The sequence below is a fragment of the Cryptosporidium parvum genome, chromosome 4 (genome assembly GCF_000165345.1).
Source record: "Cryptosporidium parvum Iowa II chromosome 4, whole genome shotgun sequence".
Lineage (NCBI taxonomy): Eukaryota > Apicomplexa > Conoidasida > Eucoccidiorida > Cryptosporidiidae > Cryptosporidium > Cryptosporidium parvum.
In genome coordinates, this window is record NC_006983.1 from 964,143 (window position 1) to 989,487 (window position 25,345).

At 26.3% G+C, this 25,345-nt stretch overlaps 12 protein-coding genes and 1 non-coding gene across 13 annotated transcripts; 9 read left to right on the forward strand and 4 right to left on the reverse strand.

Moving 5' to 3' along the window:
- Positions 1 to 285: 285 nt before the first annotated feature.
- cgd4_3920 (DinB/family X-type DNA polymerase) lies at positions 286 to 1,362 on the reverse strand (the record flags this gene model as incomplete). The annotated part of the gene is made up of 1 exon (XM_625413.1): positions 286 to 1,362. One exon carries the CDS (start codon positions 1,360 to 1,362, stop codon positions 286 to 288), a length of 1,077 nt encoding a protein of 358 aa, XP_625413.1.
- On the forward strand, positions 1,314 to 2,369 carry cgd4_3930 (archeo-eukaryotic exosomal RNAse; the record flags this gene model as incomplete). The annotated part of the gene is made up of 1 exon (XM_625414.1): positions 1,314 to 2,369. The coding sequence occupies one exon, from the start codon at positions 1,314 to 1,316 to the stop codon at positions 2,367 to 2,369; it is 1,056 nt and encodes a 351-aa protein (XP_625414.1).
- Positions 2,370 to 2,592: 223 nt separating this feature from the next.
- On the reverse strand, positions 2,593 to 2,976 carry cgd4_3940 (hypothetical protein; the record flags this gene model as incomplete). Its single annotated transcript, XM_625415.1, has 1 exon — positions 2,593 to 2,976. One exon carries the CDS (start codon positions 2,974 to 2,976, stop codon positions 2,593 to 2,595), a length of 384 nt encoding a protein of 127 aa, XP_625415.1.
- A 1,784-nt stretch (positions 2,977 to 4,760) lies between these two features.
- Positions 4,761 to 7,988, forward strand: cgd4_3950 (RPN2/26s proteasome regulatory subunit; the record flags this gene model as incomplete). Its single annotated transcript, XM_625416.1, has 1 exon — positions 4,761 to 7,988. One exon carries the CDS (start codon positions 4,761 to 4,763, stop codon positions 7,986 to 7,988), a length of 3,228 nt encoding a protein of 1,075 aa, XP_625416.1.
- A 554-nt stretch (positions 7,989 to 8,542) lies between these two features.
- On the forward strand, positions 8,543 to 9,016 carry cgd4_3960 (hypothetical protein; the record flags this gene model as incomplete). The annotated part of the gene is made up of 1 exon (XM_625417.1): positions 8,543 to 9,016. One exon carries the CDS (start codon positions 8,543 to 8,545, stop codon positions 9,014 to 9,016), a length of 474 nt encoding a protein of 157 aa, XP_625417.1.
- Positions 9,017 to 9,543: 527 nt separating this feature from the next.
- On the reverse strand, positions 9,544 to 12,129 carry cgd4_3970 (signal peptide plus transmembrane domain or GPI anchor, proline rich, acidic stretches; the record flags this gene model as incomplete). Its single annotated transcript, XM_625418.1, has 1 exon — positions 9,544 to 12,129. The coding sequence occupies one exon, from the start codon at positions 12,127 to 12,129 to the stop codon at positions 9,544 to 9,546; it is 2,586 nt and encodes an 861-aa protein (XP_625418.1).
- An 814-nt stretch (positions 12,130 to 12,943) lies between these two features.
- Positions 12,944 to 15,598, forward strand: cgd4_3980 (hypothetical protein; the record flags this gene model as incomplete). Its single annotated transcript, XM_625419.1, has 1 exon — positions 12,944 to 15,598. One exon carries the CDS (start codon positions 12,944 to 12,946, stop codon positions 15,596 to 15,598), a length of 2,655 nt encoding a protein of 884 aa, XP_625419.1.
- Positions 15,599 to 15,848: 250 nt separating this feature from the next.
- cgd4_3990 (hypothetical protein with possible transmembrane domain near N-terminus) lies at positions 15,849 to 17,591 on the reverse strand (the record flags this gene model as incomplete). Its single annotated transcript, XM_625420.1, has 1 exon — positions 15,849 to 17,591. The coding sequence occupies one exon, from the start codon at positions 17,589 to 17,591 to the stop codon at positions 15,849 to 15,851; it is 1,743 nt and encodes a 580-aa protein (XP_625420.1).
- cgd4_3995 lies at positions 16,355 to 16,480 on the forward strand (the record flags this gene model as incomplete). Its single annotated transcript has 1 exon — positions 16,355 to 16,480. It is a non-coding gene; the product is annotated as a snoRNA (small nucleolar RNA).
- Positions 17,592 to 17,953: 362 nt separating the features above from the next.
- On the forward strand, positions 17,954 to 18,412 carry cgd4_4000 (possible ribosomal-protein-alanine acetyltransferase; the record flags this gene model as incomplete). Its single annotated transcript, XM_625421.1, has 1 exon — positions 17,954 to 18,412. One exon carries the CDS (start codon positions 17,954 to 17,956, stop codon positions 18,410 to 18,412), a length of 459 nt encoding a protein of 152 aa, XP_625421.1.
- Positions 18,413 to 18,803: 391 nt separating this feature from the next.
- Positions 18,804 to 21,020, forward strand: cgd4_4010 (hypothetical protein; the record flags this gene model as incomplete). Its single annotated transcript, XM_001388044.1, has 1 exon — positions 18,804 to 21,020. The coding sequence occupies one exon, from the start codon at positions 18,804 to 18,806 to the stop codon at positions 21,018 to 21,020; it is 2,217 nt and encodes a 738-aa protein (XP_001388081.1).
- Positions 21,021 to 22,902: 1,882 nt separating this feature from the next.
- Positions 22,903 to 23,739, forward strand: cgd4_4020 (40S ribosomal protein S2/S5. DSRBD RNA binding domain; the record flags this gene model as incomplete). Its single annotated transcript, XM_625422.1, has 1 exon — positions 22,903 to 23,739. A coding segment is annotated over one exon (837 nt), but the record flags the coding sequence as incomplete, so codon positions are not given.
- Positions 23,740 to 24,291: 552 nt separating this feature from the next.
- cgd4_4030 (hypothetical protein) lies at positions 24,292 to 24,900 on the forward strand (the record flags this gene model as incomplete). The annotated part of the gene is made up of 1 exon (XM_001388045.1): positions 24,292 to 24,900. A coding segment is annotated over one exon (609 nt), but the record flags the coding sequence as incomplete, so codon positions are not given.
- Positions 24,901 to 25,345: the final 445 nt, after the last annotated feature.

Consider the following 25,345-nt stretch of genomic DNA (forward strand, 5'->3'; position numbering starts at 1 on the left):
TATTACTGGTATCAGATAATATAATCCCAGGCGGCTTACATCCTCTACATCATTTACAGATTTTGTGCTTCTTAGAAGTTGATATGGTTGATTCTACAAATATCACAAGAAATATTTNANCCATTTCATTTGATAAATGATTTAAAGGTATACCAATATTTTGAAGATTGTAAACTATATACNTTNCCATATGATTTANCACAGGGATCATCATCAATACTCNTTGATGAATTATATAATATATNNCCATCTNTTCACCANAATANTCAGTTAATTGTTTAATGGTTAATTTTGTAAATCTTTAATAGATTGTATTTCTGGGAATTTTTCTATTAGACATTTACCTAATTTACCACCTAAAAATCTTAATTTAAGTATATGAGTATCTTTAATATAAGATTCAAACCATCTATGTAATAATACTGTTTGTCCATTTGGTTTTTTTAATGAAGATATCATTTTTGAATAAATCTTATTAATAAAAATACCTGAACTACATGTATAAGTAGTTTCTTCTTGTAATCTTTTTCTTGCTCTATATATAAGTATTGAACCAAATATAAGACACATTTCTTGAAAAGTTAAATGATAATAATTTATATTATTATCAATATCTTTTGAATTAAATATATCATAATTTATTATGTTTGACATAATTTTTTCATCCAATATTTCAGGAAATAAAATTTCAATTATTTTATTAAAATCAAATAAATTATTATTACATGCATTACGTGTCAATAATATATTTGTATTAATGGAATTAATACAAATTTCAGATTTTAATTTATCAAAATCAAAATTAGGATGATTATGATTAGATAAATAATTTTTTATAGAATTAAATATTTTTTGAATAATATTTGTTAAATCAAAATAAATTTCATCAATTGAAGCAATTTGAGCATTACAAGTTGGTAAGTAACTTTTTAATTTAGTAAAAACCATTTTAGAAGCTTTTCTAAATATATCCAAAGATAATTTTTGATAAGTCATATTTAAATTATCATCATTAAATAATTCCAAATATTGACCTCTAGCATCTAAAAATACATTTTGGGGTATAATTATTTCAGGGCATATTGATAATATTTCTTCTTTAGACATTTTTCTATTAACTCCTTTTTCTCTGGATGGATAATTTACTGCTAATACCACATTATTATTTATTACAGCTAATGGTTTATCTCTAGGTATATTATATTCTACATGACATACTTGAGCAAAAAAAGCATCCATATCAATTAATGAAATAATTCTTGGTACCATTTTTTCATTAAATTTATTAACAAAATCATCAGCAATATCTTTATATGAATAATCTAATTGTTTGGATTTTTTTAATTCATAAAAATTTAACATATTTTTTTCTATTCCAAATTAATTTTGGTAAGAGTGGATTAAAAATTTCAATATTCGCTTTCATAACTTTTAAGGCAAAGTTTATAAATTTGTTTTTTTTTTTTTTTTTTTTTTTAACAGAAAAAAAAGGTATCGGGTATCTTTTTTTTTTTTTTAAAAATTACAAATTTTTTTTTTTGCGTAAATTTTTTTTTTTTTTTCAAATAAAAAAAAAAATGAATGAAATTGTGAATAAACATGGAATACGTCAAGATGGAAGAAAATTAACAGAAATTAGACGAATTAAATGTATAATAAATGAAGGAAATCAAAGAGGAATTGAAGATGGAAATGTTTATTTTGAACAAGGTCAAAATAAATTAATTGTATCAATTGTAGGTCCGGTACCTATTTCAGGTAATATAAATTATACAAATAATAATTCAGGAGTTCAAATAAATTGTAATTTTAGAGTATCACCATTCAGTAGTCAAGATAGAAGAAAAAGAGGAAAGAATGATCGATTTTGTATTGAAAGTGGATTAATTATTTCAAGAACTTTTTCTTCAGTTATTTGTGATCAATATTCAAAATCTCAAATAATTATTAATATTATAATATTAGAAGGAGATGGTAGTGTAAGATCTGCTGCTATTAATGCTACATCAATAGCATTAGCTATTTCTGGTATTTCTATGAAAGATTTAATAGTTTCTGCTACATGTGGATTATATGGGAAACAAGTACTTTATGACTTAACACAATCTGAAATGGAAAGTCTTAAAGGTACATTATTAATGGCAATTCATAGTACTGATAATGATATTGATACAGATACTGAAAATGTTGGTAATGGTAATAGTGATATATCTCCTGTTACAATTGATTTAAATACAAAACTTAAGCCTGAAATGATTGAATTTTTAATGAATGAGACTTTTTCTGCTTGTAAACAATTTTCTGTTATAATTCGAGATTTTCTTAAAAATTATACTTGTAATAAATACCAAAGTATTTATTCAAAATGATCTAATTAAATGGATTTACTAAATAATAATAATAATAATAATAATGATAATTCGACTATAATTACTAGTAATATAATATAAATAAATAAATGAAATAATAAATAAAATAGGTAGATAGATAGATAGAAAGATCGAGAGATAGCCTTTTTTAAGCCTGATTTTATTAAATTAACTTTATTATTATTGTAAATATAATTACCAGGTATAACTATTACTTTTATTTTTATTTTGACTTTCCACATTTATTATTACAGCTACTACTAGAATCGCTTTCACTATCAGAATCGCTTTCACTATCAGAATCGCTTTCACTACTTGAAGATTCACCAAAATTTCTCTTTTTATGGAAAATACAACATTTTTTTGATTTTTTCTTGTTCATCATTTCATTATCTATAGCCGATTCGTCCCATGTTACACTATTTGTAGATTTACGATGTATTTTCTTATAGTCTAAATCATTATTAATATTCGAATCTTGAATAATTTCTTCTTTATCTTCAATTTTACTATTATTATTAGTATTATCGGAAGAATTGTTCAATTTGTCATTATCTTCTACCTTTAAAATAGTCAAAGTATTTGTTTTATATATTGTTTGACTCATTTCTTTAAAATTAGATTTTCTGTCAATTCTGACTTTTTATGTACAATTATATCTCAAATTATTACATTAATTCTTTAAAAAATGTTTATTATTATTTAATAATTGATTTTGTTTTTTTAATTTAAATAATAAAAATATAATTTACACGTAATTATTAAACTCTTTAATTTTTTTTTTAGTTTCAAAATCTTCCTTATAGCCCACCAAATTTGTTTTCTTGATACTTTATAAGTTACTGGAGACAATAGTTAATAATTTATTGAAAATTTTCTTTTTGATTAGAATAAGAATTTATATATACGTACGTGTTTTTACGCACGAATAAGTATTGAAACGACTTATATAAATGAACAAATTATTATTAAAATTCTTGAAATATAACTGTAAACATAAATAAATAAATATTAATTATCTGTATTTGCATTTTATTGTTTTTCTTTCTTATTTTCTTTATTAATTTACTTTGATTTACCATCCACTTATAATATTATTCACATGTTGCGCCAACATGTTTTTTTCTTTAACTTTATTTGTAAAGTAATTACGATGATCAATATAGGGGAAACACAGATTTCTTCTTGTTATTATATTACTATATTAATAATATAATATTAATAATATAATAATAATAATATAATAATAATAATAATAATATAATAATAATAATAATATAATAATAATAATAATAATAATAATAATAATAATAGTAATAATAATAATATAATAACAGAGTGAAGAAAATAGAATAATAAATAAAAATGAATCAATACATAACAAACTTTTTATTAAATTAATTCTATTAGACTTTTATTTATTAAGAAACAGCAACAAAAAAACAAATTATCCTTAAGATATAAATATATGTAATAAAATTTTGTCAAGTAGTACTCTCATTTTTTTTTTTTTAACTAATTTAATATTATTTCTTGTGTGTGCACCAACTAATAATTATAACTTAAATTCAACAAATTTCCCGCCAACAAGCGCCAACAAAGAGGGGTATCACAAATAAATAATATAATGTACATATATTTATATGTAAATGAGAGCTGAAAGTGAAGAAGAGGGGGAAAAAAAGTGAGTATTATAAGATAATAAAGGAAACACAAAGAGTCAATAACAAAATCATTAATTAAAAGAAGAAGATTTTTTATTTTTGGAAAAAGAAGAAAAAATTAATAATATAAAAAAAAACCCAAAAGGTTTGTTTTTATTGTAAATCTATTTCTTCTTATATAAATCAATAATTTAATAATATATTATCGAAAAATTAAAGTGGGGGAGGAGAGTGAGAGAAAATAAAAAGAAGAATAGATAGAGATAGAAAAGAAAGGAAAGAAAAAAAAAACAGGTGAATTTTATCCAAGTTGGATTGTAATGAAAAGGTTGAAAAATTTTGTATATAATAATATCGTCTATTTATATTAATTTTTTATATAGTTGGTATATGAATATAATATAGTATAAATAAAGACAGCCATTTATTTATATACATACATTGAATCTAAATAAACCGTTTTTTTTTTTCAGTTTAGTTGAATTTCCAACAATTAATCAATAAGTTATATATATTTAATATATAAATAATCCAAGTAATCACACACACATATTATCAACAAAGTGGATTGTTTGATATATCTGTTGTATGTGTTAAAAGACAATTAATATTTATAAATTAAAATAATAAACAAGTAAGAAACTTAAAGTATTTACAAAGTTCATAAGTAATTATTTGAAGAAGAAAAGAAAGAGAAAAAGGAAAGGAAAGGAAAGAAAAGAGAAAGATGACACAAGTAATGACTGACTCAGTCTCATTAAATGGTATGGGAAGACTAAGCTCAGTATCAGGCTATGCACTATTACTTGATGATGATTCTGTAGAGTTAAAAGAATATGCTTTAAGAGAGCTGAATACAGTAGTTGATGGGCATTGGTATGAGATGGCAGAATATTTAGGTTCAATAGAAAGTTGTTTTGAAGATGAAATGTTCCCAAATAGAGAACAAGCAGCACTTTTAGCTTCTAAGATATACTTTCATATGGAAGATTATGACGAAGCTTTAAGGTATCTATTAAGTAGTTACAGATTATTTGATCCATTAGAAAATAGCTCATTCTCAGAATCAATGGTAGTTAAATGTATTGATGAATTTATTAAAGTATGTAAGACTCATTATAATAATATCAATAATAATTCAGATTCTGATACTTATACTGATATAAATATTAATGAACTAGATCCAAGATTAGAAGAAATAGTATCTGATTTAATTTCTAGAAGTACTTCCAATGGGAAATTTTTGAATGCAATGGGAATTGTATTAGAAGCAAGAAGAAGTGATTTACTGATAAAAATCTTAAAACAAGTATTAGAAATAATCAATATCGAGAATTTGGGTCAATTTTGTGATCAATGTCTAAACTTAATTCGTTACTTAGATTCAAATGATTTTCGTATGAAAAGTTATAAAATACTTATTAAGTTGATTGAAGATAAAGCTGAGTGTATTGAAGATAGTCCATGCTTAAGAACTTATTGTGAATGTCTTTGTGAAATTAAAGATAGTGAGAAACTTTCTAATATTCTGATAAATCTTGCAAATAATTCAAATAAGAATTTTTCCAAAGCATATTCAATCGCATTTATCATCAAAGATTACGAAAATATTTCTTTATTGAAGGAAGTAATAAATAAGATTGATCTTTATTTGATTGGTATGATCACAAATTCTTCTAAAGAGGGAGAAGAAGAATGCAAAGATGTGAAAACTGAGAATCAAAATCCAAATAATAATGATAATAAACTAGTAAAAGTGAAGAGTATTCTTACAGGAGAAATAGTTTCTGAATTGAATTTACGATTCCTTCATTTAAATAACCAACCTGATCTTGGAATATTGGAACACATCAAAAATAACTGTGATCAAAGATCAACAATTTCACATACAGCTCTTGTAATGTCTCATGGTTTAATGCAAGCTGGCACTACTTGCGATGTATTTCTTAGAAATAACTTAGAATGGCTTGGAAAAGCTACTCATTGGTCAAGATTCTCAACTGCTGCATCATTAGGAGTTATTCATATGGGGCATATCAAAGAAGCATTGAAAGTGCTTTCTACTTGCTTGCCAAGTAGTGGAAATACCAACAGTACAAATTCGAATAATAGCGGAAATACTTTAGGGGGTCAATATAGTGAAGGTGGTTCATTTTTTGCTCTTGGATTAATAAATGCAGGTTACATGGATCAAAAGTCTAGAGAATACCTTTTGGAAAAACTGAAGAATCCTCAAAGAAATGAAGTTCTTCAACATGGAGCAAGCTTGGGATTAGGATTAATGGGTTTTGGATCATGTGACGCAGAACTATATGATGAATTACGTAATGTATTATATATGGATAATGCTGTTGCTGGGGAAGCTGCAGCCTATAGTATTGGATTAGTTATGTTTGGATCTGGATGCAAAAAAACAATAGGGGACTTACTTTCATATGCAAAAGATACCCAACACGAGAAGATTGTAAGAGCTTGCTCTGTTGCTTTAGGTTTTGTAATGTACTCTCGAGGCGGAGAGGAAGCAGATGAGCTTTTTCAACAACTAAACTCTGACAGTGAGCATTTTATTAGATATGGAGCAATGCATGTTCTTGGACTTGCTTACTGTGGAACTGGAAACCAATTTGCAATGGAGAAGCTACTACAAATAATTGTTTCAGAGCTTTCTGATGATAATAAAAGAGCTGCAGTATTTGCACTAGGTCTGGTTATGTGTAGAAATACTCAACAAATTCCTCAAGTTTTTTCTTTATTATGCGACAGTTATAACCCACATGTCAGATATGCTGCTGCCCTCACTTTAGGCATTACCTGCTGTGGAATGGAATCACCCAAAGTCACAGCAATTCTCAAATCCATGACTACTGATTCATCTGATATTGTCAGGCAAGCTGCATATATAGGGCTCGGACTCCTTTTAATGCAGCAAAACGAATCCTCTAATGACAAACTTTCATGCACACGTCAACAAATGATTAAGGCGGCAACTGATAAGCATGAGCATATAGCCACCAGATTTGGCGCCATATTGGGTTTAGGTTTGATGGATTCGGGAGGAAGAAATGTCAAAGCTTCTTTGTTTTCAAGAAATGGAGAGAGTTTACGCCCACAATCAGCGGCAGGTTTTTCTTTATTTTTCCAGTTTTGGTTTTGGTTTCCTCTGGTACACTGTATTTCTCTATCATATGTCCCAACTTGTATTGTGGGGTTGGATGATCAGTTTAGGGTACCAAAGAGCTTTAGTATGAAATGTAACTCGTCTAAAGAGAAATTTGATTATCCAAAGTCCTTCTCTCTTGATAAGATTGAAGATAAGAAGGTTGTTGTCACTGCCGTACTTTCTACTGCTTCTAAGAAGAAATTAAAAAAGCAAAAGGCCACTGGCACCGACACAACAAATGATAATAAAGATAGCAATAGCTCCTCTTCTCCATTATCTACTTCAAAACAGGTAGTTGAGGAAGAGAAAAGTAGTAATGAAACTGGAAATAATTTGAAAGATGGAGCAGACACCGAGATGAATATTGATGAAAAGATAGAAAAAGAAGAGGTTGAGATGACCTTAGATACAGATGATTCAAGAAATAAGAATGATTTTGATAAAGAATCGAGCTCTTTTGTACTAAACAATCCATTTAGAGTAATAAAACCACAAGAACAATTTTTGGAGTTGATTCCCAACTCTAGGTACTCACCTGTTCTTCCTTTACAAAAGTCTGGATTTATCATACTAAATGATAATACGCCATTGGAACAAGAAGAGTATGTCTTTACTGTTGGACAAGATACCAATAAAGATAATAGTGCTACTTCCGAAGTGAAGAATGAAACTACAAAAGAGGAAGAAGAATCCAAAGAAAAGAAGGAAAATAATGAGGATGAGAGAATGTCCGACAATGATAATGGAAAATCGGAAGAAATGGTTCCCCCTGAAACATTTGAATGGCAGGGATAATATAAGACAAGACGATACAAATTTATTTTCTTCAAGAACCTTTTTTCCAGCAACCCACTCCTTGTTAAATAACATTAGTAGTAATATAGAAATTCTCATAAATTATAGAGGTAATTCATCTACTCTATGATTACATAACTTTTTTCTTCCCTTATAGATTCTTGTTCTTTCTCAATTAATTATAGTTTATTCCTTTAAAATAGTCAAACTTAATTTATTGCGAATTTATTCCTCTTATTTTACCATGTGGTCATACAGTACCCCTAAATGCATGCACATTGTGGCGCCAACCACGTAAGCAGGCGGTAACTGGGGGCTGACTTAAAATAATTAAATGTGACATTTTTAAACTCCAATACTAGGACAAATCTATTTTCCTGGCTAAATTAAAGCTAACTATTTTCATTTGAAGATTAAGAGTGTGGCAATAATATCTAGGTGGACTTGACTTAATGAAATGAAGAACCTTGATTATTTAACTATTAGGCCAGAATCATTTTGAATTTTTTATGTAATATATTACGTGTATAATAAATACAAACTTATTGATTTAAATGGATAAATTGGAAATGTCAAATGAATGCAAGAGTTGTGAGAGTTACAAAAATGAAATTAACAAACTGAGGAAAGAAATTTACAATATCAGCAAATCAAATATAAATAGCCAAAGACTTCTTGAAGAAAAATATACAATACAGGTTCAACAATTTCAAGAGGAAAATTACAAACTAAAAAAAACTGTTCAAGAATATGAAGAATATAAGCATAAGTCTGAAATATATTATGAAGAGGTTAACAATACCTTAATTGTTGCTAAATCGAAGCTTAAAGAGCTTCACGAAAGAATTACATTTCTGGAAAAGAGTAATTCCGAATTAGAATATAAATATAATGAGGCTAAGTCTCTATTGTCTATTCTAGTTGAACATAATAATTACAATTCGGAATTCTCCAGTAATAAAATACCTATAAAGGAAAATCGATCTAATTATATTTATCAAATCGATTCCAATTCCATTTCCATTTAAGAGAGAAAAATCATATTTTTTCTAAATCTTTCTGCTGTTAAAGTCATTATTTGCATTACTAATATATTCATAATTTATCATTTATATTATCTTTTTAGATTATATGAACTATTTTGGAACTCATAGCATTCAAGAAAAAAAAAAAAAAAGAAAAAACATTTTTATTGAGCTTATAAAACTATTCATACTCACTCCAATAATTAACTTCTGATATTTCTTTATTATATTGTTACATAATTAAATAATCTTTAACCCTTGAGCTATTCGTTCCTATTTTTAGTATTTCACTTTTTTTTAAATTAATTTATTCTAATTATTATAGTTCTATTCATTTAAAATAATTAACAAATAAGGAAACAAACCTTTAATTGTTTCTAATACTTCCCTTTTCATTAAAAATATTAAAATTAATTCCCTTGAATCAAATAAACCTTTACAATTCTTGAATATTGATACCTTATATTATCTTGATCATTATTATTACTGTATTAGTGAAATTAATAAATATTTTGTTTGAACTTTTTTTTTTAAGCTGCAATATAAAATATTGCAATTGCACCAGCAATTAATAAAAATATTATACCAACAAATGAGAAAATAAATGTTGACTGAAGATACCAAGGCTGAGTGTCTTTATAGGCATTAATTGAATTACTTTGAAAACTTCCCATATCATCATCACTTTCTCTCATACCTTGATTTATCATTCTCTGGCCATTCTGTAATTGACCAGGATTTGGCGCCATAGGGAACATTGGTATACCATATTGTGGTTTCTGGCCTGACATATTATTATTTGCATGCGATAAATATTGGCCTTGCATGTGGGAGTTTACGCGCCCATTTTGTAATTGGTTTGCATTTATATACTTGGGTTTATGAATAATATCTTTATATATATATTTAACATTTCTCTTATTATTGTTTTGTTTAGATTTTTTATGAACACGAATTAACTTAATATAATCATCATTATCATCGTCATCACTACTATCGTCACTATCATCATTATTGTCATCATTATCGCTTTCCTCTATTTCAGATTCTTCGCCTTTAGGGTTAGATACCTTTGATTTCTTTTTTGTAATAATATCAGATTCTAGTATATTATTTGAAGCTTTTCTTGGAGTTCTATTCTTAATGAAAATAGGAATTATCCTTTTTCGTGGAGTTTTTCTCTTAACATTTGGTCCATATCTTAATGATGGATCTTTAATTAATAAGAAAGGTTCATTTCTTCTTAATTTTGTATTGTTTGAAATGATGTTTGCTGCATTAGTTTGATGTGAAGAAGTTCGTTTAGGTTTTGCTTTTGTTAATGCTTGTAATATAATTGTTTTTGGTTGTGGCTTAGGTACTGTTTGCGCTTTAATTGGTCTTGTCTTTCTTACAGGTACTGTATATAGCATGAGGGTGTTTGGTTGTGTTACAGGTTGAACCATAGTTTGTCTTGGCTGTGGTACAGGTACAGTTATAGGTTGAACCATAGTTTGTCTTGGTTGTGGCACAGGTACAGGTACGGGTACAGGTTGAGCCATAATTTGTCTTTGCTGTGGTATAGGCATAGGCATAGGCATAGGCATAGGCATAGGTACAGGTACAGGTTGAACCATAGCTGGTTTTGGTTGTGGTACTGGTACAGCTTGAGTCATAACTGGTTTTGGTTTTGGTTTAGGCTGTGTTATAGGTACTGTTTGTATTAAAATTGTTTTTGGTTGTTGTTTAGGTGCTGTTTGAGTTACTATTTGTTTCGGTTTAGGTTTAGGTTTTGGCTGTGTTATAGGTACTGTTTGTAATATAACTGTTTTTGGTTGTGACTTAGGCACTGATTTTATAACATTTTGTTTTGGTTTTAGTTTCGGTTTCGGCTTTGGTTGTGTTATAGGTACTGTTTGTATTAAAATTGTTTTTGGTTGTTGTTTAGGTGCTGTTTGAGTTACTGTTTGTTTCGGTTTTGGTTTTGGTTTTGGTTTTGTTATAGGTACTGTTTGTATTAAAATTGTTTTTGGTTGTTGTTTAGGTGCTGTTTGAGTTACTATTTGTTTTGGTTTTGGTTTAGGTTTTGGCTGTGTTATAGGTACTGTTTGTAATATAACTGTTTTTGGTTGTGACTTAGGCATTGATTTTATAACATTTTGATTTTGAATTTGATTTGTAGAAAGTGATCTTTGATTAACAAAACCAACATTATTAATAGCAATCCCACCAGATTGTTGAATATTATTCATTTTCATTGTTGGTTTTGGATGAATTACATTCTGATTTGCAGAAAATGCTGAATTTGTACCAAAAGGTAAATTGTAGATATCAGGTTGAGATATCCCAGTACCTCCAGGATAATAAAAAGTAGGTAAGTTGTCTTTATTATTAACATTTGTTTTAGTATTAGAATAATTATTTAATCCAGTCTTTGGTTCATTTAAATTATTAAATATCAATTTTGGACCATTATTAACCATTTTTTGATTAGAATTATTTATTGACATATTCTTTTTCTCTTGATTTAAATTATTATTCTTTTTTATATCAAAATCGTCATCATCATCATCATCTTCTTCTTCTTCACTTTCTCTACTGGAATAATCAAATTCTTTTATTTTCTTCATTTTATCTTTAATAACTTTATCTGCTGTTGCTGAATCTACTTCAGAATCATTACTATTTTCATCACGGCCAAAAGTAGGTCCTAAACTTTGAGATAAAAATCCTAGTTTATTGGCTGAATCTTCTGATACAGATGAATCATCTTTTTCAAAATTCTCTCCACCAAAACTACCACTAGTACTTTTTTCTGAATCATCAAAATTTTCTGATTCAGTTAATGTGCTCTTTATTGATCCATCCATCGTTGATAACTCTTTATTTTTATCACCAAATCCATTTCCTGATTCAACTTTTGCTTTTCCTATTGTATTTTTTAACAATTCCAATCCAAGTTCAAGACTTTCTGAGCCTTCACTTTTATTTTTTTCAAATTCTGAATCACATTTTACTAATTTTATACCGATTCCAAAATTATCTCCATTAATAAATGATAAATCCAAACTCAATATCAGGAAATACAATGATAGTACCAATATTAATAGTGATTTACCTATTTTCCCAACCCTCATATTGGGAATATCTCCTCTTTTTAATACTTTTTCTGATTTACTTTCTTCAAATTTTTGTTAATTGGTCAACGGTTAAGTAAAAATCTCAAGCTTGATGATTATCTAACAGTCTTATACTGACAAAATATTAAATAACAATTTTCAATGCTCAATTTCTCGGTATTATTATTTAAAAAATTTTTCCTTATATATATATTTTTTTTTTTAATCACGAATTTTTCATTCCAATATTTACAGAGATCTAAAATTTTGGCGCTCTTATTTATAACTTATTTCCTTCAATTTATTCTTTATTTTTTGCATTTTTACGAGGATTATGTCAAAGTATAACTTAATAATTTTTTTTTTTTTTTTTTTTTTTTAAATAATTTTTTTTTAAAAGTTCGTTGTTTCCCATCAATTTATCCGTAATTAATTACATTATGTAAATCATATTGATTAAACCATTAATATGATTAATTGTCAATATAATAAGTAACTATTGAATTATTAAGTAATTTGTTAACATAAATTTTTCTTTTTAATATTTAATAATTTGAGATATGTCTTCAATAAATAAATCTTTAAGAAGAAAGTGGCATTAKRKKTYGTTCATAACTGTAACTATTTTTAACATTTTAGTAAAAATCTGCAATAATTTTTTCTTTTCAAATCTTTTTTATTTATCATAAATTCGATACTTTAGTTGGCGCCAAACCATTTACTTTATTTTCTTTGTACACACATTTATTTAAAAAAAAAGTTAATTTCTTATGATTCTCAATCAATATATTATAGATAAATTACTGAATTTATGATATCAAAAAATAATTAAATGAAAGACCACGGAGAAAGTATTAAAGATGAACTTCAAGCATATTATGGGGATGAAATATTAGCAAATAATACTGAATTAATTACCAACAATGTTACTGGAAGTGATGAAATTGAGGACGATCGTATTTTAAACATAGATTTTTCCCAGAAAGATATCGATGTTGATAAGATTTTTAATGATATTTTAGAAACAAAAACAATTAAGGAATTGTTTTTGATTAGAAAAGAATTAAATAAAATGATTCAAAATTACCAAGCTGAGATGCAAAAGTTTATTCATTCCAATTATAAAAAGCTCAAGTTTATTTCAAATATTCTTGATAAAAATATTCTTTGTAGTAATCATACCAATTGTAATGACCTATCAGATTTAAATTCAAATAAAATTATTAATTTTGTTGAAAATAACAAAAATCTTGTGAATGAANAGTTTCAAGAAATTAAAAATAATATTTTCACCAATGAAAATAATAAAAACCTTGAAAAGTATTTGACCCAGTATCAACTATTTACAATAGTTTCTGAACTAAGGAATTTCCATTTAATTCTTGAAGATTATTTCTCTATGCAAGATTATGAATCATTAATTAAAATGTATAATAAATGGAAAAAACCACTTGAAATACTTTCTAACGATGATGATTTTAAAATAGAATTCCAAGAAATATTAAGAAATAGCAATGAAATTTTTGAAAAAACGATAAATACTTTAAAAAAGCAAATACTTGTAAATATTAATAAGAATTCAATATTACCAAGTATTAGTATTATCATTAAATCATATATTTCATTAAATAGTGAACAAATTGATTTTACCAATGATTTGATTTCAAATATTAATAATTTATTTCAAGATATTGTTAATGAAATTGTTATTAAACAACTTGAAAATTTAGAAGGTTCCAAAGTTGATGATAAAGTTAAAATATTTTCAAACACTTGTAAACAATCATATCAAGAAATATTTATCCCTCTTAATTTCATAATATCAGAATTGAATAAAGATGAAATTGATCCAATAATACCATCTTCCATTTTAAAAAACTTGTTTGAAGTTTCATTCATAAAAATTATTGAATTACTTGGACATATATTTAATTATGAGAAAAAGAATCCAAAATTTGAACTAAATATGCAACCAATTTTACAAGGATTTGAATATCTCAACCAGTCAATTAAGGAACTTTTAAAAACTTTATCATTAACAAACTTCCATAAACATCCATCTTTTTCTTCAGACAAATTTAAATATATTGTAATAAATACCAAAAATAACTTTGAAAATAATAATATTGAAGTTGATGATGAATATTATGATAGCAATGATAATATTATTAAGAGAAAATTCATTGAATGGAAAAAATATATTTTAAGTGATTTTCTCAAATTTGAAAATTTTGATTTGAGTATTAAAGAAATTTGGAATAATTTATTTGATCTTGTAATTAATTTGCAGAATACTGATATTGAGACTTTATTTATTGAAATCAATAAACAATTATTTAACAAATTGATTAATGATGAATTATATAATATTATTAAGAACTATAAGGAATTAATTAATATAGACTTTGAAATTTGTGAAAACCTTGTGAGAAAAGTGATCAAAGATTTTTTTCAATCAATTATTTCAAATTCAATATTATATATTAATTCAGTATTTTTTAATAATATTAAAAATAGTGATCTTAATTTTAATTCCATTGAAAATTTTGATCAATTGATAGAAAAGATGAATCTTGAGCTTGAATATAGTCTGAATGGTAATAATATTTTTGACTTAAATAACCAAGATTGGATTGTTGAAAAATTTTCACTTGTTAATTATAAACAAAAAGCCATTTACTTTTTATCTATTATTATCTTAACAAGATATTTAAGAGATAATGCTCTTCCAGCATGCATTTCATACTTTTACAAATGTTTTTATGATGATAAAAGTGCAATTAAAAATTCAATAGATAGTATTGAATTTCTGGATTTATTTAATTCTGATAAAATTAAATATGAATCGCCAACAAACCTCAAAAATAATAGCTTTTACGAAGATGATGCCACCATGCAAATTGTAAGAATATTATATAATCGATTTGAAATCTTGTTTCTTAATATTTTCGTAATTTGGAATGTTCATGCCATAATACAAGAAATTTATGATCAGAATGATCTTAAAAGTGGGGAAAAAATACATATTGGCAAATTCATCGATTTTATGCATTTAAACTTAATAAAGTTATTCAAATTTTGTAATATTTTATTCCAACCTCAATTTCAAAATTCCAATTATGTTAGAAAATCAGCAATTTCTGAACTTCAATTTCCAATTAAAAATTCTGAAAAGTCACAAATTTTTGCAAAGTGGTCCAATAATTATTATATTCTCAAAAATTTCGATCTTGATTGTACAAAAATTGTTTTCAATAAACCTATTTCATTCTGGTTTTCCCAAATTCTCCATGGGATCATCATCGAGACTATTTTCATTATCAAAAATAATAACTTTATAATAATTGAAGATGCTGATTCTTATGAAAAATCATTATCAAAATTCTGGAATAATATTAAAAATTATTTTGAATATGATATTGATTTTAATATAACCCATGCTTTATTTTGTCAGCTTTATAACACATTACTATTGCTAAATTTTTAATTTAAAAACTAATTAATTTTATCTTTATCATAATATTTATATTATTATTTAATTCATTTTTTTTCAAATTAACATGTATAAAACACTAAGTCACACATTACCGGTATTACATGTATTTTTTTTTTGTTGCATGCATTTCCACATAAATCAAGACACGTGTAGTAATAATAATTTTTCCACAATGTTATTATAATAAATAAAAAGAAATATTAATTTATATATATAAACATTTTTTTCACTAATACAATAACTAATTTTGTAACAAATAATAATAATATGATTCGTAAGTATCAATATCACTAACTATATAATACCAATCATGAAGGTTTTTAATTATATTTCTAAGAATAATCATCTCAGCTTCTCTAACTTTAATTATCGGAAGTTGATGGATACTTTTATGTCCAAAATGATTTATAATATTGGCTGTAGATGATCTTAACTTATCTATCTTACTTTGAATTAATGAAATACCAATAGAAGCTGCATCTATTTCAATTTTTCTTTCTAATGGCTTTAATATTTGATATGGATCAATATTCAACAAAGTTTGTATTTCTGAATTATGCTTGATGTATGATAATAATTTTAAACAAAATGTGAACTTGTTATTAATAGCATTATTTTCTTCAAAATGAAAATTGTGTATTGTTCCTAAAGAACAATCGAATTTTTTAAGTAATATATTTGTTATATTACTATTAATTGATATATCTGATGATAAAGTACTATTTGAATATAAATGCCTAATTGATATCTTTTGATGATTGTCAAAAGATTCTTGACTATTATTCATCAAAATATTTTCTGGGAAAATTATTGGAAGGATCATTTTATGAGAATTCAATAACCACTGTCCTCTACTTATAAATATCTCTGAATCTGTCAAACTTTTATCATCTTTGTAAAGTATCTCCTCCCCTTTAAATATATTTTTCTTTGAAACTAGTTTAATTACCTGACTTATACTAGTATTATTCCCAAATCTTTCACCTTCAAAATTCTCGGTATTATTATTTACACCTTGATTTCTCGTATATTTCTCCAAAACTATTTCAAAATTTGATTCTTTATCAGTTTTTCTAATAAATATTAGTGATGGAATAAAAGCAAGGCCACCATCAATTTCTATTGAATATGATCTGACTATCATATATGCCCATTGTATATCATATTGAGTTATTGGAGGGCCATTCAAATAATCTACAGACTGGGGAATTCCGAATTCACGTTTAATTATTGATGAATAAATATAGGAAGTCGCTAATTTGCAATGCTTCTCAATTGATTCATAAATACCTTCCATACTTGTTCCATATGATGCTACATCAAAATCTTTTCTATTCATTGAAAAGATTCCATTATTCTTAAACCATTTTACTGATGGTAAAATTCTTATTATTGAATAAAAAGGGGATTCTGATGCAATTCTTTTATGTTTTAATAGCAATACCATTAGTCCAACTGTATCATCTATTACTCCCTTTTCTATATCCTTCATTATTCTTCTTTGAAGGCTTGTGTTTTTATGCTCATCTCTTGTAAATAAAATTAAATCAGAATTTAATTCTGAAATAGTTGAATTCTTTAAAATATGTTTAATAGTTATAACACTAATACCATTATTCTTTTGAGAAAGAGATATACGTTTCGTTTTTAAAATATCTGAAGTTTGAAATATGTTATTTACATTTTTAAATGTAAATTCACCTTCCAAAGGCTTTTTATCCAATGTAATATTTGTTATATTATCAAATAAAGTTAGTGCTCCAAATCTTCTAAATATAAAATCAATAATAATTATTCCCACTAATGCCAATAATAATAGGTAGGTAAAGCTTTTCTTAAATGTATTTGTATTTGTTATTATAACATTTCTTCCACGACTACTATTGGAATGATAAGTATGACTTATTACTGGAAATGTTTTACTTCTTCTATGAGAATTTAATTCAGAATTTCTTACTTTTACTTTATCAAAAGTATTCAACATTTATTTCATAGGCCCCTACTTAAATTGAGGATGTGTTTAAATAAAACTTCAAGATCTTTTTTTTTCGCCAAGCAATTTCTAATATAAATATATATAAATATATAGGTGCAGATTTACCACAAAAGGTCTAGTATTTCCAATTTTAATGGGTGTTATTGGTAGAAGAAAAAAATGATTCTTAATTTTCGATCGCCTTTAATATATATAAATAAATTTGAATTTTGGAATTACTAATTATAACAGAGCCCGCCCAAGTTAATATTTTTTTAAATGCATGAAATTATGATAATTTAAAATTAAGATAAAAAAAATCGAAGAACTTTATATAATATCACGTAAGGTAGGTGATATTTTTTGAGAATATGATCTCTTCCTTTGAAGTAAGAAAGGCTACAATTGATGATTATTTTGAATTAAGAAACCTAATTTGTGATGTCACCAGATGTACTGAAACTCTGAGTAGAGAACAAGCAGAAGAAAGGTTTAGATATAATACATACCATCCTTACTGCTTGGTAGATACTGAAAATGGTCGAATTGTAGGATATGCTGGCTTTTATATTATTCCTCATTTAGGAAGAAAAAACGATTCCAGAATAGAGCATGTAATAATTTCAAAAGAGTATAGAAACAGAGGACTTGGAAGATTACTTTGTAAGCAGATTATTGAGGATGCCAAAAACAAATTTAATTGTGGTCGAATTGATTTAACTGTGGAATCCCATATTGCTAAGAAGCTATATTCTAGCCTTGAATTTGAAAAAGTTAATACGGAAGTAATGAGGAACTCTTTTTTAGATCTGACACCAAAATCAGATTAATAAAGTTCAAGCCATTGCTTTCTTTAGTTAGTTTTATTCTTAGATTTTTCTTGGTAAAGGTTTCTATATTTTACAAGTATTTTACTTAATTTTGAATTTTTGCATTTTATGTAAACTTCTTTCTTTTACTAAAAATATGTCAGAGAATTCATATTAATATAACAATAGATAAACTTGCTGAACTTTATTTTAAGCCATTTATATCCATTTTTTTAATTCACTCGCTCTAGCATAATTTTCCCTGCATGCACCTTATAATATTAAAATTTTTATTTTAGTTAAAAATGACGTGGAGGGGGATTTGGCGGCAAAAAATGTGCATATTAAATTGTGGGAAGAAGTTAAGGAAATTAATTCAGTAATATTAGTAAAAGAAATTTTTCAGAGCTCTATGGAGAGTTTTAGATACTTCCCTTTTTTTGAAAAGAAAGTTGTTGAAGGGGAAAACTATTTTAGTTCAACTCTTGATTTTGAAAAGTTAGGACTAGGTTCATTTATTACATGCTCAGGAAACGAGAATTCTCTCTGGTTTGGCACAGGAGATGGTTATATCTACGAGGTTGGGCTTCGGGATGGACTCCTGAGTATAATTGAGAGCTGGAAGGCATATGATATAACAGTTTTTGACATTAAGTATTCCCAAAATACCCTAATAACTATTGGAATGGACGAAAATAATATGTGGAAATTAAAGCTATATGATTGTTTGGATGGCAACATTTTAAGTTCACGACTTGAAAATTATCAGGAGGTTCCAATATATAAAGAATTAGGTGAAAGAGGAATCACTGTATTTGAAACATGTTCTGATAATCAATTTGTTGGTTTAGGAACTGTTGATGATTTTGGAGTATTCATATTATATGGAGATTTTTTTGGTGTTGATACATATTCAAGCCATTTTATTGAATTATCTGAACCATGTACAGGAATTCATTTTATATCTTCTAATACAAAAGAAGAATATTACATTATGATTTCTACAAAAAATTCTATAATTTCTTATGAAATTGGAGTTAATACAAAATTCCCAAAGCTTATTTACAGTGATACAATGGGAGGTGCAAGACTTAATTGTAGCTCAATACTAAATTCATGGACTGATGATATCTCACAAGTACGTGATGTCTTAGTAGTATTTAGAGAAGAAGGCTTGTTTTGTTATCATCCAGTTAATGGTAACTGTTCTGCTCTTCCAACTAATCATGGAAATCCTATCATACTCTCAACTTTCAAGAATTATCTGGTCTTAGTTAGTTCTCCTCTTAACATCTCATCAGAATATTATTCAAATAATTCCAGAGAACAAATTGAAACTGTTAATACAACATTATGTGATGTTACTATATGTAATTACCTCCCAGAATTAAGATGTATATGTTATACTGGTGAATTTAAAAATGTTTCACATATTGTTAAAGGACTTAATATGTTATTTGTCCTCTGTTCTGGAAATAATGTACTTTCAGGTTCTACTTCTATTACTAACACAAATATGATTAATAAGTTTGATCATACAATTTTAGAAAGAAAACAAGGAATTCAAAGTAATATTCTTTTACCTAATTCTTCTTCTAATACTAATCATACTGGTAATACTAATAATAGTACTAATAATTCATATATTACTCATACAAATATTACTATGCCAAATCTATTATTTCACTTGGAGGAACTTAACCTATTTGAAAGAATTCAAATCTTAATCAGTAAAAACCTTTATGATTGGGCTCTAATCTTAGCTAAGAATGGAAATGTCTCCAATTCTATATATTCTCAGATCCAAAGAGCATATGGTGATTGGCTTTGTAATATTAGAAAAGATTATTCGGGAGCTTTAAACAGTTATCTTAATTGTCTAGATAGCTTTTCTGGAGATACCAGTCATGTAATACATAATTTTCTACAAGCTAATAGATTTGATGAAGCAATCACATATTTAAAGGAATGTGTATTAATTTTTAGAAGAAAAGAATCTACTAAGAATGCTATTAATCTTACAAATAGTGAAGATTCCAGATTTCCTATTGCAAAAGATCATATAACATTACTTTACAGATTATTTGCACAATTGGATAGATTAGAAGATATTATGGATTTTCTTCAAAATAGGAATTTAAACGAAGAAATTGATAATTATGAAGTAGAAACAGCGATTGATATGTGTAGAAATTATAATAAATTTGAAATGGCTGGAAATATTGCAGAAAGATTTCAATTTCATGATAAATACATGCAAATTCAATTGGAAGATAGAAGATCTCCATCTGAAGCATTAGAGTATTTGGAAGATATTAATTTGGATGAGCCACAAAAACTATCATTAATATTAAAATATGGACCAATTTTGATTAATAAGATTCAAAAACAAACAACTAAATTTATTAAAAATTTGGTAATAGAAAATAATATGCCAATTGATGTATTTTTACCAATATTTGTAAATCATGATCATTTACTATTAGAAATGGCTTGGGATGTATTAAATAATGAAGGGAAGAAATTACAAATAGAATTAGAAGATATTGAAAAGATATCAGTAGAATTATGTATTCATATACTTCAAGTATCTTTAAGACAAGAACCAAAATCTGAGATATGGGGCTAAATTAATATTAGAAAGATTAATAAGAATAGATAATTCAGAGAATTGGCATTCAATTTTGTGTATTTGTATATATTATAGATATATTTCAGGTGTATTTTATATTTCACAACATTGTAATTTACATCAATTTGCAATTACTGAGTTAATAAAAAAAGGTGAAATTAAAGATCTGATAGAATTCTGTAGTTTATTTGGTAATAAGGACCCATTTATATGGCAAGAATCATTATGTTTGGTTATAAAGAAATTATCAGAGAATACAAATATGAAAGAAAATATTGAATTAATAGAATATCTTAAGGCGATTTTAGAAAACGTTCATTCACTAAAATTAATATCTCCATTATCAATTTTGGAGATTTTGTCAAAGTATTTGGTAAATGATAATATTTCATCAGATGAAAGATTTAATTCATTAACTTTTGAGATAATTAAACCAATATTAGCATTATACTCTGATTATAATAATGAGAATCTTTCAGAAAATAATAGGAATTCATTAAACGATATAAATGAGATTAATAGGATGAAGAAAGAAATCAAAGACTTGAAGATGATGCCTAAAATATTAAATACTTCAAGATGTAACCAATGTCATTTACCTTTGGAATTACCAATAATTCATTTCTTATGTGATCATTCATTTCATAGATATTGTTTATTACAACAAGATCAGTGTCCAATATGTTCTTCTGATCAAAAAACAAAGATCAGACTTTTAAAACAGAGAGAAAATCAACAGATCAATAAAGATCAATTTTTTAAGTTTATTAAGGGAGATACGGATAATTCACTAGGTTTTGATCATATTTCAAAATCACTAAGTGTTTTATTCAAATAGATATTGTTCGTTTATATATAGAGTTGTTTAATTTTTATATTTATTTATTTATTGTATTTGTATTTCATTTTTCAAAAATTTATTTACATGCATGCATACATGCATATCATGCATATTGCTAAATATCAACAAATTTTCACCTTGACAAGATTTTCAAAATAACTTAAATACACTTTTTAGACTATCCCTAATTTAATATTTTCATATTTAGAATTGTGATTTCTTACAATTTATTCTTCAATTTACTCTATTTTAATGAAGAGAAAATATTTATTTATATCGGTACCTTCACTGATTTGCCGCCCAGAAGACAAGACGCCCGCCTCTGTATTTTAATAGCATTTGAGACAGAAATAGAGTAGAAAGAGAAAATAAAAAAATGAATGAGGACATATATAATATATTAATATAATAATTTTAATAAATAGAAATAATAGTATAAATAATCAAAAATTATTGAGACGTAAAATTTGATAAAAAAAATAATTCAAGTCAAAAATAAAAATTGAATAAAAAAAAGTTCAAAATAAGTTAATTTTAAATTATCAAAGTATTATTTGACTTTTGAATAGAAAATGAATTAATTATTTTAAAACAAAATACATTTTGCGGGTAATTAATTCAAATTAACTTTATATAGCACAAAATAGTAAAAAGTCAAATAAAATAGATTATAAATATAACCTTAATTTCAATTAAATAAATATATAAATATTTATTTATTTATTCATAATTTATAAGGAAAAAATAAAGAATAAAATTGCCAATAATTAAGTAATTTTAAACTCTTGGAGAAAAAAAATTTGAGATTTATTCATTACGAAAAATCTTGAGTAGATTCTAATACAAGAGTATATTTTGAAAGTAATATATCTAGAAGAAGTTTGTATTAATATATAAGAGTATAGAAACATGTCAGGTATGTTTAATAATAAATAGTAGATGGACGAGATAGTGAATTTATGATTTAATGAGTTACTTAACTCCTTGTTAAATGCAACTATCATTGATCTTGTCTATCTATAGAATTATCTATAATGAATATTAATTAACTTGAATTCTATTGATTACTTATATTTAGCTTCAGAAAGAGGTGGTTTTGGTAAAGGATTTGGATCAAGAGGTGGTGACAGAGGTGGCCGTGGAAAGGGACCACGCGGTAGAAGTCGAGCATCACCAGCTGAAGATGAACTCAAAAGTTGGGTACCAGTAACAAAACTAGGTCGTTTGGTCCGTGATGGAAAGATTAATTCTATTGAGGAAATCTATCTACACTCATTGCCAATCAAAGAACACCAAATTGTTGATTATTTCTTCTCAGGAAGCTCTCAATTATCTGAAGAAGTTATGAAAATTATGCCAGTTCAGAAACAGACACGTGCAGGTCAAAGAACTCGTTACAAGGCTTTTGTTGCTGTTGGAGACTTCAATGGACACATTGGACTTGGAGTAAAATGTGCAAAAGAAGTTGCTACTGCTATTAGAGGTGGAATTATTGCCGCTAAGCTATCATTAGTACCAGTACGTAGAGGCTACTGGGGTAACAAGATTGGTGAACCACATACAGTTCCAATGAAGGTTAGTGGAAAATGTGGTTCAGTACTTGTACGTTTAGTACCAGCCCCAAGAGGTACTGCTATTGTTGGTGCTCCAACTACAAAGAAAATGCTCCAATTTGCAGGTGTTAAGGATTGCTTTACTTCATCCAGAGGATGTACTAAGACCAGAGGTAACTTTATGTTGGCCATTTTTGCCGCATTAAAGAGCACTTATGCTTACCTTACACCTGATTTATGGAAGGAATACTCTTTCACTCCTTCTCCATACAAGCAATTCTCTGATTTCCTTGCTGTAACTAACAGCAAAGTTACCGTCTAAATATTTCAGGGCATTTAGATACATTTCCATAATTTAATAGACATAATTTAACCCATAGTTCTATTTCATTTTTGTCTTGTTTCACAACTTTTATCAATTTAATAATTTTTGATTCTTAATGTGAATTTTGCATTATCAGTCCAAGTTAATTATTACTTGGACCGCCAAAATTCCAATTTATTTACATGTAGTAATTAAAGAGGGAAGAATGTGAAAGGGGGGGAGAGAGAAAGAGAAAGAGAAATTAATATTTCCAGCACAAACATTCATTAATAATTTATAATAAAAAAATAAATTACTCGTGTTTAAGGAATTTGGAGGGTATAATAAGTAAATAAGTTGGGAATATATTAAAATGCCAATAATTAAGTATGTTCATTTAAAAATAAAAGGGAAATGTTGTATTATAAATAAAAATATTTTTTTAGAGGATTTTCAGATTTAAATAACAATAATAATGGTGATGATAAAATCACTAATAGTTATACAGGTGGTGAGAAAAGGTAAGTAATATTTTTTTTTTTTAATTTAAAGTATTTTAATTTAAAATAAAGTGGATTAGCAGTTGAAAATCCTGGAGAATATAATAGTAATGGAAGAGGTATTCCAGAAAATGCTATTAAAGTAGTATTATATAAGAATGGGTTTATAATAGATGATGAGGAATTTAGAGATATTTCTATACCAGAAAATGAAGCTTTTATTAGAGATATAAAAAATTCAGTAGCTCCAGAAGAACTTAGGAAAAGATCTAAGAACAATCAAACAATTAATGTTGCTGTAGATGATCGTAGTTCTGAAATATATGTTCCACCGAAGAAACCAATGGAGATGTTTTCAGGTTCCGGAAATTCACTTGGTCAAACAAGAAGTTCAGCATTACAAGTTAATATTGAATCAGAAGCTCAAGTAACTGTTGATAAAAATAAACCAACTACTAACATACAGTTAAGATTTCATAATGGCCAGAAGAAAGTGGTTACATTAAATCATGATCACACTATTGCTGATTTACATTGTATTTTTATGGAATGCGCTCCTGTTGATGGCGAATACCAACTCGTCTCTGGATTCCCTCCAAAAGAAATTAAATTTGACCCAAGTACTACATTAAAAAATGCTGGATTACTCCAAGAAACTATTTCACAAAATCTTATTTGATTTTTTTTAAACTTAATATCAGTTCTTATTCATTTAAAAATACTGATATTCATTTATATTTACAATAGAGTTAATTGTAACTTAAATCAACAGTTTTTTCTTAATTTTAACATTAAACCTTTTTATTATCCACTTATAATTTGTCCACATGCAAATTATTAATTTTTTTTTAGTTAGAATATTTTGACGCATGTAAACAAAGAAATTCCTATACCGGTAATTAGTAATGCAATTCAAAAAGGCGGGCTAAGACGATTTTTTATATGGATAAATAATGTCATAGTAAAACCAGAAAAAGAGCAAATATTAAAAAAGAACAATTTGTAAATATTAATATATAGATTATAGATAAATAATTATATAAATATATATATTATACATATTGGTCTTTATACCCTTTTTTCTTGGTCTAAATTCGTAGTAAGTTACTAAGAAATAAGTTGAA